Source organism: Lonchura striata, chromosome 1 (assembly GCF_046129695.1).
Source record: "Lonchura striata isolate bLonStr1 chromosome 1, bLonStr1.mat, whole genome shotgun sequence".
NCBI lineage: Eukaryota > Metazoa > Chordata > Aves > Passeriformes > Estrildidae > Lonchura > Lonchura striata.
In genome coordinates, this window is record NC_134603.1 from 66,360,986 (window position 1) to 66,374,178 (window position 13,193).

Here is a 13,193-nt window from a genome sequence, read left to right on the forward strand (position 1 = left end):
TGTTGCTCTACCACTAAGGTGGTAGCACACATACCAAGTTGCCCCTTCAGTTTATGCGTGTGTGCACGATGCCTGGCGTGCTGGCTGGGTCGGTGTGGGGCACAGCTGAGCTTGCACTGCTCTGCTTTCCTGAGGAAGCTCAGCACACGTACCCAGGTTGTGTTTGCACTTGTCTCTGCTCCTTTCCTCTCTCTTGGGCACCATCACTTGCTTTTGCTTTTCCTTTTTTTACCCAACTCTTAAGTGCTTCAGCTAATTCCGGTGCAATTTGGAAGAAAGAACAGAAGCATTAAATACAATTACATTCCGGCAGCAGAGGAGAAATGCCTATGCAAAATGCCACAGAAACGTGTTCCACATTAAATGAGAGGCATGATCAACTTTTGCTTTTACAAAGGCACGACATGCAATTTTTGCTTTTTGCACTTGTGGGTAATTTGTGTACTCCTTGATTTGTTGTAGTTTTTAACCTTTATGTAAAAATTCTAAATTTTATGTATCAAAACAGTTCTTGGCACTAATTCAAATCAGTGCTAATTATTATTTGTGATAGGTCAGCTTTCAGTATGACCTAGAAATAAAGAGCAAGCTAATATTAGAATATGTAGACATCATATTACTTATGTTTTGCCTCTTCATTTTCTGTTTTAGAAAAAATCAATTCCAATGTAGCAATAATATGTCCTCACTATGAATCATAGAATTTTAGTCCACTTAAAAAAAGCATGTGGCTTTCTCTAGATACATTTTCTGTTTCTGTGTTTGGTAATAAAAACATATTAACTTGATTCCAGGCTGAAAGACAGAGCATTTCATAATTTATTTGGTGCTGTTACTGAACCTGTTCCGGCATTTCTTTGTGAAGCCTGTGATCTTCATTTCAGATCACTTAGGCATCTTTTATTTGTTGTTATTTTCAACAATTACTGAGAGGGGTTATTTTTGTTCTGTTTTCCAAGAACTTGTTATGGTTCCATCAAGCATGCTTTTACATTAAACAAAACAGAAGGGTTCAATGCCTGAAGATGTGAAGGGTTTGTGTTTGCTACTTAAGCATTCTGTTTGTGTTGAATTAAAACAGCATACTTTTCCAGAAAAATACTATGTTCAGCCTGGGTATTGTATATTGAATTCTAACATCAGAGTAATTTTAATTGAAATAAAGTAAGCATTCAGTCTGCCTGAAGCACACTTTGTACCTGCTAGTGTCATGCTCTTAGAAGAATGAATTTGCATAATAGCAGGCATTTATTTATACCCAAAAGAAAAGCGTTGGAGAAACAAGACATATCTGTAAAATTGTTCTCTAGTTACTGACCAGAACTGCAACTTTTGTTTTGAAGTATTGATCTTTGGTAACTAGTTTGAAACAATTAACAGGAGAAATCACAATTAGCTGGCACCTCAGACTAGGTCAGCACCCACTAGCCGAGTGTGGTAGGCAGATTGCATCGACATCGACCACATCCACAGAACTTAGCTACAGAGATACAGGTCAGAGCAACATGACTGCAACTAAATCCTGCCAACAATAATTAAAAAGTATTCATACTTCTTAAGAAAAACATGTTTGCATGCTCATAAAAATAATAAATCTGTGTTTATTGTAGTTTAATAATAGAAAGGGTTGAAACCGAATTTTTCATTTATATTCATATCAGCGTGACTTGGTAATAGAATTGGCAAGATATTTTTCAACTAATGCACTTAGTTGACTTGAACCGAATATATTTGCTCTTTTATCTTCCTTAGTTCTGCTACTTCCACAGAAGATGCTCAGTCCTAGGTAAAACTATGCACCCTTTTGACTGTGAAAAGGCTTGAAAACAATATCCACCACAAAGTTACAGTTATACCTATGAATCTATTGTTATACCTCTACCCACAAGAGTTATACCTATGAAATAACATGAATTCTTAATGTTCCAAATTAGGAGTATTGTGGAGATGTTTGGTTTTTTTAAATATTACCAAACCTCACTCTTGGAAGTATACGAAGCAATGCTAAAAAATTAGTCAGCTCTAATCCTGGGTCATTTATAAGCAGCTGATTCTGTAATGCATAAGGCTTCTCATCTCAGTGTTCAATATAGAAATTATTTTGACCAATAAGTTTGTATAAAAGTCATCTCCATGGCTTTATCGTGATGTTTCTTGTAGGCCAAAGTGTATAACATTTATTAAAAGATTATTCAAATATTTGGATTTTTTTGTTTAAGGGAAAAATCAAGTTTTACGTTATAAGAAACTATTACTAGTTTCTGGATGCATGACTAATAAAAAAAGCTAGTTTTCTGCTACTTGAACAAAGGGAGCAATTTGTAAGGGATGTGTACTGCTCTTAGAGAGGGTGTTCTGGAGGGAAAATAGCTGCTTAGATTTGAACATTTTACCCTAAGTGCTGGTAGCAGAGGAACTTCGGAAATTTTGATGCCTGAATTATTTACTATGCTTTTATAGGGATGAGAGATCAAGCTTTATCATTTCTGCATATTTTGCTGGAGCTCTAGTGATATTTTAAGGACACGGTTACTGGAGGTCTGTCACAATGTTTTGTTTCTGGGAATAGTCCCTAGCAGTTTTGAACAAGGTGATAGTTCATAAGAATGCTCTTATGGACATGGTTAAACATGAGAAAGACTATTCTTAACCTTTTTCCCCTCTGTAGTGAAAACACCGCACATATCTCTGATTCTTTCTTAGAGAAAAAAGGAGTTAAAAGTACTTGATAAAATGAAATTTTAAACACTTTGCCGAGAAAATGTAGGTAGGACTCAAGATTTTCATGTGCAATACATTGAGCATGAATTTCTGTAATGTAAGTTTGTGTTTTATGCAAGTTTTTGACTGGCTGCAGTTGTATTACTGCAATCTTTCTCTCTTCCCTCTGCCAGAATTTTACCATTCTGTTAATGTAACTACATTCAAGAACCAATGTCACACACCGTATTAATTAATTTAAGTTTAAAGTGGATGGAGCTACTTTAAAAGCTTATCAGTATTACACCTGAGATGTGCACAGAAACATTGATTTGTGTGTCTTGCTCATCAGATGGTGAGCATAGAGAGAAATGCTGCACAGTCTCTCTGTGCATTAAAGCTATAAACATTGCCATGATAGTAGTTCTTTTAAATTAGTGGCTTTGGAAAGCTACACTGTAAAGAGATGAGACTATATTTGCTGCAGACTCGGTTGTGATCTCTGTGCTCAACCAATCCCAGTCTTGTAAAATGTTCAGACATGTACACTCGGTTTGTACTAAGAAACATGTATGTATTTGAGTCTCTGTTCATGTGCAAAATAAGAATTAATTTGATTTAAGTTTCTCCAGAGACAAATATTTAAATGTATCAAATTCTTATGTACTTTTAGCACAGTTTAACTTTTAAGGCATTTTAGAACTTATTTCTGTGGGTTTTAGTGGCAGTCGCAACATTGCACAGCAAAACATGAGAAGGTAATTAGAACTCATTCATCTGGAGAAGTGGTAAGGAATGGTAATAACCTTCAAGTCAACCCTCCTTCTTGAGGTTTAGAAAAGAGTCACTAAGAGCTCATGCTGAGCTTTCCCCTCCCACTCCTCCAGTGTCACACTTATTTTTGTATGAGGTACTTCCTACCTTATGTGAATCCTACAACAAGCCATGCACTGTTGTGATACAGCTTTCAATTCCCATGTGCCTTGAGTGTACAATCTAATATTCCATAGCTAAGCAATAAGATTATTTTGCCTTTTTTACACATTTTGAAACTTTAAGTTATTGCAGATGTCTGTTTCTGTGACTGTCCATTGCTTTCTTCCTCACTTCTTTGTTCTTCCTTTGACATCAGTCATCACAACCCAATAGCTCTTTGGAGTACAAGAAACTTTGAGTCTCTGGGTGTATGGTAACTGACTGTTGTATTTTGAATAACTTGTTTTTCATAATTCATGCTACATTGAGATTTGTTGGTGTTACAGATTCTCATTTATGTATAGTTTATTTTTTTTAGGTGTTATGGTGATAATCTAATATAAAAAATATTAGCCAGTAAACCCTAGAGAAAGCACAATTGAAAAAGGAGTTTGATTGTGCTTTAAACTTTTCACAAAGAAATTATCTGTAAGTTGCATTACTGTAGGAGGCAATTCATTATATTCTGCTAGTCGAACCATTTCTGTATTTTCTTGGTAGACAAGTCCAAGCTGCCTTTTTTTGAAAGTAAGTGTCACATCTTCTCTGCCATAAAAACTTGTGAATCCCATCTGGGTTTTGTATAAGCTTTCAACCTTCTCTTCCTTTTTGGGTTTTCCATAATGAAGAAATAAAGAGGAGGAAGAACTTTCTGTGTTATCAAATGAAACACTTGGGAGATGTGGAAAGGAGCATTGTTAAGTGTAGAGGAAATTATCCGAGAAAGTAGAAAAAGGATAGACAAGACCAGAGGAAATGTATCTTAATTCAAGTCTCTTCATTAAAAAAAAAAGAAGCTGAACTATGCAACTAACAGTTTTGATCATTCTTCACAGACTTCTTGAAAAGACCACTGGAGAGTTATGTGAAAAAATTAAAAGTACCTGTTCATGTGATTCGAATGGAACAGCGTTCTGGATTGATTAGAGCAAGATTAAAGGGGGCTGCTGCTTCTAAAGGCCAGGTCATCACCTTCTTAGATGCTCATTGTGAATGTACAGTAGGCTGGCTTGAACCTCTGCTGGCAAGGATCAAAGCTGACAGGTAATTATCAATCTATTCACCCATCTTGGGTTTTTTCACTTATTAAGAAATTTTCCAAGTATTACAAAATATTCTACAAGCAAATATCTACTTTCTGAAGAGCTGAATAAATTGTCATTGATGTAAGGATAAAAGGCTAATTTAGTTAAACTTCTAAAAGTAAAATTCTGTTTCAAATGGAGTCTATATTGGGATGCATGAAGTAATGTGTTAAATAGTGGGAGCAATGAATGAAATTGAGGAATTAGAGGAAACTGAGGTCTTCAGTCTGCAGCTTGGCCTATTCCTTCATGAGTTTGGGTAGATATTCTTGAGGAAGAAATCAAGCCCTGATTTCATGTAGCACCAACATTGTGAACAAGAACTGTTTTCAGGCTCTCATTATGATTTCTTTATTACCTAATGGTTTTGATTGTGGAAATGTGGGCTGTGTCTTGATCTTCTGGGGTGTGTTTTCTAAAGTTAGAATAATTATTGTAGTCATGCTGATCTACACTTATATACATGATGGAAATTGTATTGGGGATGAAGGTGAGAGAATTGTCTGCATTATAAAATATCCATGTTTTAAAAACATCTGAACAGTAGCTGTACTTGTGCACTAGTCTATTAATAGACTACATATTAAATAGAATAAAACAGGGTGCTAAAGATCACTAGTTTTTTATTGTAATAGATAAAAATCACACTTAAAATTTGATGTTACCAAATAGTGTTACATCATGAAAATGCTACAAACAATGAAGAATCTTTATTCAGCACTGTGCAAAGACAAAGTAAACTTTGTAATCATTAATTAGGTTTGTGACACTACAATACATACATTGTTATAATTTGTGCAACTCTCGTAAGTCCTTTGAATTCAGTTGCAAGCAGCCTCTGAATCTTTTTACCGAGCTTCCCATGACAGGAAGCCTGCTTTGAGCATGGTTGCTTAAATGTCTTTAAGAGGATTAGAATTGGTTTCTGCGAATATATGTATTAATAATGTCAGGACAGTGGACAACTAGGCCACTTCCTGTTGACTGTGATGTAGTTGTACATTGTTAACAACTACTGTCATCTCTTAGTCCTGAGGATGTATAACAATACTTACCCAGAGTTAATATCCAAGTTTTAATTTCAAAACATGCAAGTTATTTTTACCACTCAACTACAAAAAAAGAACCTTTTGTTTTCTATCTAATCACTATGTAGCAATGAGAAAGTTGGGATCATTATTTCTGTCTGTGGAGGGACGAATATTTATTACTGGTAATGCCAAAATTGTATCAGATTTACAATTAGCAAGACAGAATTTTCCTGTTAATAATTTATTGAATAATGTTAAGAGATGGTATTATAAAAATTTCAACTGTATGTGTAAAAACAATAATTAAAAAAAAAACCCCAAGCATCCTCTTTACTCTTTTGACTAATAGATTTTATTAGTTTAAAATGTAATAATTTTGCTTCTTTCCTTTTCCTAGGAGGACAGTAGTTTGTCCCATCATTGATGTAATCAGTGATGACACCTTTGAATATATGGCAGGTTCTGACATGACCTATGGTGGATTCAACTGGAAGTTGAATTTTCGTTGGTACCCTGTTCCTCAGAGAGAGATGGATAGACGGAAAGGAGACCGAACCCTCCCTGTTAGGTAATGAGAAATCATTAAATTGCTTAAAATCTTTGTCTGATACTTGCTTTCTATGATAAACTCAAAAGTAAGTACTTAAGGTTATTAAGTACTTAGTCAAACATTGTAGCATCTTTTTTGTCTGATTGAAGGAACAACATAACAGTTCTTGCATGGATTGGTTGTTGGTAACTTTTGGTAGCAATAAAGGAATCAATCACTTTGTCACTTTGGAAATATTTTTCAGTTCTGTGTTAATTACTGCAGAATTACTAGTTTTCAGATAGCACTTATAATGATGAACATGTTTTTAACAAAGATTTTTTTTATTTTTTTAAAATTGAACCTTGTTTTTATCTTTTATTATAACAAAGTAAACTGTATTTTGTAAACATGCATTGATTTTTGGTATATGCATGTGTGTATATATACTTATGCATGTTCATTTATATGCAAACTTTAAGTCTTAAAAGGTGGGATGGGAGGTGAATTTAGATTCGGATGTCATGTAGGTTTATTAGAAAGGTAATGAGGAAGACAGTTTGTGTGTAATGTGTACCTTTTAACAATTGCAAACTTAGATTTTCTGTCCTTTTTTGAAAACTGGGCATTATTACAGTAAAGCTCAGGATCTTGCCTTTGCAGGTTTTTGTTTATCTTTAGTTTAAGAAATTAAAAAGTCTTCTCAGGATATTGTTAATTGTAATCCTCTCTTCCCTCTGTTTCCTTTTAGCAGGGGAAAGAAATATAAGTTTTTAATTAGCTTGTGACCTAGCTTATATTTAATGTGTCTTTCAGAAAAAGCTCTAAGCATATCAGGAAAATAGTGATAATAAAAAATAATTTATGCTAAAGTGTAAATAATTGAACTACAAAGTTATGTCATTGGCCTAACATGTAATTTATTTATTGTATATTTGTTGTCTGAAAAACTTGAAATTTGGGAGATGCTTCCAAAGCTCTGAGAAACTGCTAGCAGAGGTTTATTTTTTTTGTACCAATAAGGAATCTATAAGGAAAATCTGGATGCAACCCTGACTGTACAATTCTCTTGTATGAAGCAATAAAAGTGAAAGCAATCAGGCTGCTTAATGGCCTTCCAAAACCATTTCAAGAACAGTAGCCTGAAGTATAATTTTCCTGTGTGAAACTGGTTTTCTTTTCATGAGTTACCAGCATTGAAGGCAGAAGTCCTTCTCAGGAATGACAGCAGCTTTCTAGGGACTGTTTCTCTCTCCAGACACCAGTTTGAAATGAGAAGAAAAGGAGAACTGCCGCTATGCCACTACCTAATTCCATGTCTGGAAAAATTTGAGTTAGCAAATACACCAACAGTAACAGAGTTTGAAGGGAAGTTTACTGAGAAGGAATAGGCTAGGAACTTGGGATATAAACAGCTGTTTTGTCAGTGTCTAAGTGTGAAATGTATCGAAGTATATTTTTACAGTGACCAATGTGATTTTTTTTTTTTTCTCCCCCCAGGACACCTACAATGGCAGGAGGCCTTTTTTCAATAGACAGAGATTACTTTCAGGAAATTGGAACATATGATGCTGGAATGGATATTTGGGGTGGAGAAAACTTAGAAATTTCCTTCAGGGTAGGTAAAACTCTGCAGTGTTTTAATCATTAATTTATTTAATCAGGACAGTGCACCTGGAGTTCTGTAAAACACAGATCTGTGACCTGCAACAGTATCCTCTTCTGTTGCAGCTATGAATTGTTGGTATAGCTTTGTGATGAAAAGATTAAGATGGTTATTCTGAAGAATGAGTGTTTATGTGTTGAAAGGAATTCAAGTAGAAAAGCTGTTGTGGGAGCATCAGTTAAGGGTGGTGTCATCATTGTTTAATGTGCCAATGACATGTGAGCACCTCTATTAAAACCCCTTTCTTCTTGCTCTTTGATAGCTTCATGATTTCATGTGTTCATTTGGTTATGGACCCTAACCCGTGGTATTCTCATTTTTGTTCCTACCAAATGGCACAATATCCTTTCATTTTACTTATCAGCAGAAAGTACACAGGTGGGGATTTTTCTGAAGTACTTCAGCTTTCTGAATCTGCTATTTATCAAGGTCCAAGATAAAACGGAAAGTATTTTCAGACTTGGGAAGTGTGTGGGTTTTTTTACATGAAGATTCTGGACTATTTTGGACACCTGTTAGTTCCTGTGACTCATGTGAGCCTTTTCCTTCCTTTGTGGTCAGCTTGCCCCGTTCTTTAAAGTAATCTCTGGCTGATGCAGTATTGCTCCAGGGGCTGAAGTACTTTCATATGCTGCCTTGCTTGGGCTTGTGAGCATCTTTAGCTGTTGAGCAGGAAAAAATATGCAGCTCTCTTCCATGCAGTATGCATTCTAGACCTCAGCTAATGTTGTTTCCCCACCTTGAACAGAAGGAAGTGATTAATGTTTTGGAACTTTTTTTAACAATTTGTAACTATGCAATAATTGTTCTATCTCTTCCAGATCTGGCAGTGTGGTGGCACTTTGGAAATTGTAACTTGTTCACATGTTGGGCATGTGTTCAGAAAAGCAACACCTTACACTTTCCCAGGCGGTACAGGGCAGATAATCAACAAAAATAACAGGCGGCTCGCAGAAGTCTGGATGGATGAATTCAAAAACTTTTTCTACATTATTTCCCCAGGTGAGTGTGTCTTTGGTTATAAGAAATACTTCTTAAGAATTAAAATGTTGCTACTACTGGGAAATAACATGAGTATTTATAAAAGAATGTTATTGCTTTGAAGTTTGCTAAGACAGAACTCACTTAAGGTGTACAAAAAGTAAGGTCTTAATTGAAAAATAATTTTGTTAGCCAGAGACATACCCTGAAGGGGTTTTTGTTTGTTTTCTTTTTAACATGAACATGATTTATGAATGAGCTTCCTGTGCAATAGAATTGAAGCTCAGTGGAACATCAAAGAGCTCAGTTGTAGTGCTGAAAATCAGCCATCCAAAGTCATATCACAATGTGCTGAATTTTGGGCTCTGGCTCCCATGTTGTAGGCATTCCATGTTGAATACATCACAAGTGATTTAAGTGAAACCCAGAAGGAGGAGTGGCAGAAGTTAATATCTTCTGTCTTGATAGAATTTGTATTTCACTATCTAGAGTATAGGGGCAAGCCGCCAATTTAATTAACTTTGATGGTATTTACTATTGTTTCTTTATGTGCATGTTAGCAAAACAGGACGATATAAAATATGAGCGAAAATTTCCCATGAACTCAGATTTTCTGCAAAAAATTCAGCAGCAGAAAGGATACCTGGGAAATATAGAATTATTACTTTCAACTACAGATTATTTTTATTGTTATATAAAAAGACAAACTTCAGGTAGCAACAGGCAACCTTTCTAAATACTTGAGTCATTAAACTTTGTGTATTAAGTGGTAGTTTTACATGCTGCATCTGCTTCCCCAAAGAAATTTCTTTAAAACTAGTACTTATGACCTGCGATTAAACCTATATTACTATTGACATTTAAAAGCTGTAATACAATGTAATGTGAGTCGGAACAGTTTCAAATTTTAGATTATGGGTTTTACAGATGTATGTGAAAGCAACTGACAGTGCAGATTTATGGTGGTTTTGCCTTAAAAGAATGTTTTACTCAAATGAGACTTTTAATTAATAAAAAGTCTTGCTACTATTCAAAGTTTTTTAGGTGAAATCAGAAGCTAACAGCTTATTGTTATTGCCCTGTGTAATTAATACAGCATTATGAATTCAAACATGAGCACGTGGAAATATTCAGAAAGTTGTGTATAAATAGGTGCAGTCTTTTTTGGTAAAGTTTGCTCTTATGCATCCATGTCAAGCTAGGTTTTAAAAGTTGCAGGAAGACCTAATTATAAAAAAGAATCAAATTCTTTTAAAAATGTAAATTACTGATAAGCCATGATAAGGCTCTGTTATTTTATATATCACCTCTTTGTGCCTTCCATTTTGTGTAGTAAGCGTAAGCTACAAAAGGAGTTATACTCTTTGATTGGGTTTTTTTGATAGGATTTTCATAGCATTGCAGTACTGTACAATTTGCGTGCATTGTCCAAAGGCAGTAAAAATTCTGAAATGGTGGAAGTAAGTTAAGCAATTAGCTGTAACTGCACTGTATATTTTCTTTCCTTTCAAAAGATGCATGTCTGCATAATTTGTATGCTAATGGCCTGAGTGATTGTTGGACAGGGATGTGCTCTGGCCAAGCTGCTCTTGGAGCATCTGCACCTGCCTCCTGTCACACGCTCTTGCTTGTGTCCCCGTGACCGTATTGACCGTGCACTGAAGTTCAGTGCCAGAATTTTCAAGTGTTTTGAGAATAGGATAATATTGTATCTGAATAAATTGGGTTATTCTGAAATTGATTTGTTGCCTGGGGCTGTGAGGAGATTGCCCAGCACTGCGGGTCATTCTTTAGCTCTGATGAAAACCTGTTGTTCAGAGAATGAACACACAAATGTACTCAGAGCCACTCATGCCACTCACCCTCCCAAATCCACATAAATTGTGAGAGCCAGTAGATATTAATTAACAATGACTGCTATTTTGAGAACGTCACAAACAGCTTATTCTTGTAATTCTGGTATCTCCAATCTTAGCTGAGTGTTGCAGACTGTGATTTTGCCCATTGACAGCAAATAGCATCAGTACAAATTTCATTAAGTTCCTTGCAGGCACTAGTTGTTTAGGAACTCAGTGATAAAAATTTAAATGTATAGTTCTTACAGAATGCTGGTGTAGTAACCCTCAAGCAGAACACAGTGTACAGCCTATCAAACTGTTTGCTAGTACAAATGTGTACTTTCAGTATTACTGTGACAGTGTCGCGAGCCCTTGCAAGGAGCAAGGTGAGGATTCTTAGACTGATGCTGGTTTTCAAGCCTTGGGTGCAGATGAAAGAGGAAAACAAGCAATCCTCTGTGCACCCAGGATTTTTCTCACTAGTTGATATGGATGCGAAAAATTGGATTTTGGAGGAGATAATATACTGACAAGCATCACTGAGCCTAGCTAACAAGACGTTTGTTTCCTCCTTTATACTTTCTTTTCTGTTCCCCTAAGATAGTGAATCGCAGAGGGATTTGTCCAGGAAAGCAAATGTAAGATTTTCAGGTAGCTTTCCCACTTCATGTAATCTGTGTTGTCTGGGAAAAAAAGTCTTGCTTCCCAAATGATAGGAACACAAGAGACTTTCTACTATTGATGTAATGTAGTTAAATGGAAAGCTGCCCTCTTGGAAAGTAAGCCTGTAATTCTTTCCTTCTTTTATAAGTATAACCTAGTACAAATGGCTGCTTGTCTGTATGAAGCTTGTGTGCATTTTAGAAACCATCACTCTGCTCCAGAGCGGTGAGGTGCAGATGGAGGTTGGGCAGGACCTTTTTGCAGCTGCAGCTCAGCCAGAATCCAGCCTGTCTCTCTGCAGGCAGCAGCTCTTGTCCCCAGCAGTGCAGGCACTGGCTGCAGCCCTTTCTCATTAGCTGGTAGCTTTCCTCGCAGTCATGTGCTACACCAGGGCCCTGCTTCCCAGACCATTTTCTCTGCAGCTTTCAGAAAACAAATCCAGCATGTGAATAATCTGTTTCCTGGCTCCAGTCATTCTTGCTGTGGACTCTGCCACTTCTTTATTTCTAGTGCTGGCCATTCATCACTTTCTCTAGACTAAAAGATTAGGACTGTATTGTCCAGGATGAGGAGGCATCACGAGATGACGATGCCTGGCTCACAGCTTGCTGTGAGGGGAGTGCCTTGCTTTTCATGGCAGGTGTGCTGGTAGGGAAGGTGATAGGGCTTCACCTCGCCTCACCTGCTGATCGTTCATCTGCATCAACTGCTTCTATGACTTTCTGGATTTGTCAGGGTTACTTCTGTGGGCTGGCTCCCTGGTGTTAAGTTAGAATCTGTGTCAGCACAGGAGGTACAGCGGGAATCTGAAGGTTAGCAAGGGAAAGCTGCCCCTTTGGCAACAGCTGCTGCAAAGCACTAGGCTGGTCAGCCTTGCCCCAAAGGGTATATTCTGAGGTATATTTTGGGATGTACCCAGAAGGTGTATTGTCCTGGGACTAAGTGTGCTGGCAGGAAGCCTGAAAAGACAGTACTGTGGAATTACCTAAGCTGGAGTCACCTAGATAGAGACAGGAGTCCATCATCCTGAAAAATGGATCTGTAGGCTTTGTATCTCATCACTGCATGCCCTGGGCTCCAGCCAGGCACAGCAGGTCAAGGTTCAGTATGTAGAGACTGGAAATGGAAAACATTATTTATAACCATAAATAATAGTGATGACAGAGGAGGGACTGAGTCCACATCTTGCAGTGTAGCTAAGTGTTCAAAGTACATACTAAATGTTTCCATGTGGTTTTGTGTTCAGCTACTACTCCCTATTAGCATTAATTGAGAATGCAAATAATGTAGCTATTCAAATCGGTTTTAAATGATTGTTTATAGAGTTTCATAATACTAAATAAAAACAAGTTATATTATTTTTATCAGAAGGCTAGATTTAGATGAAATAGTTTTCATACTCTGCTTTTGCAAATGACTGAGCAATTTATAACCATGATGATAACAACGTGCTATTTTTTTTCAAAATAGTTTAGCATAAATATATTGCCACACATTAAACTTGTGCAAGGAAATCTTCAGCTCTTGAAAATTTGAGGATGGCATGACTGTTGCAACATGGCTGGTTGTGGTGTGGCTGGATTATTTGAAGTAGATGTTTTTTGCATTACCAATATTTATATTATGAGTACGTCTTTAAGCATGTGTGTGGAAAAAAAAGCATGTGATTGTCCCACAGTAAGTTGTGTGACAAATAGAATCACCAGGGAGGCCCAGGCTTTTACA

General features: G+C 36.5%; 1 protein-coding gene across 3 annotated transcripts in view; it reads left to right on the forward strand.

Annotated features, from left to right (window-relative positions):
- GALNT1 (polypeptide N-acetylgalactosaminyltransferase 1) overlaps positions 1 to 13,193 on the forward strand; it is an 85,998-nt gene that overhangs the window by 63,998 nt on the left and 8,807 nt on the right. For all 3 annotated transcript variants that reach the window (XM_021528776.3, XM_021528775.3, XM_021528777.3), the window contains 4 exons: positions 4,512 to 4,719; positions 6,189 to 6,359; positions 7,821 to 7,938; positions 8,808 to 8,988. In XM_021528776.3, the coding sequence (XP_021384451.1) occupies positions 4,512 to 4,719; positions 6,189 to 6,359; positions 7,821 to 7,938; positions 8,808 to 8,988 (678 nt within the window). The remainder of the gene's footprint in view (positions 1 to 4,511; positions 4,720 to 6,188; positions 6,360 to 7,820; positions 7,939 to 8,807; positions 8,989 to 13,193) is intronic.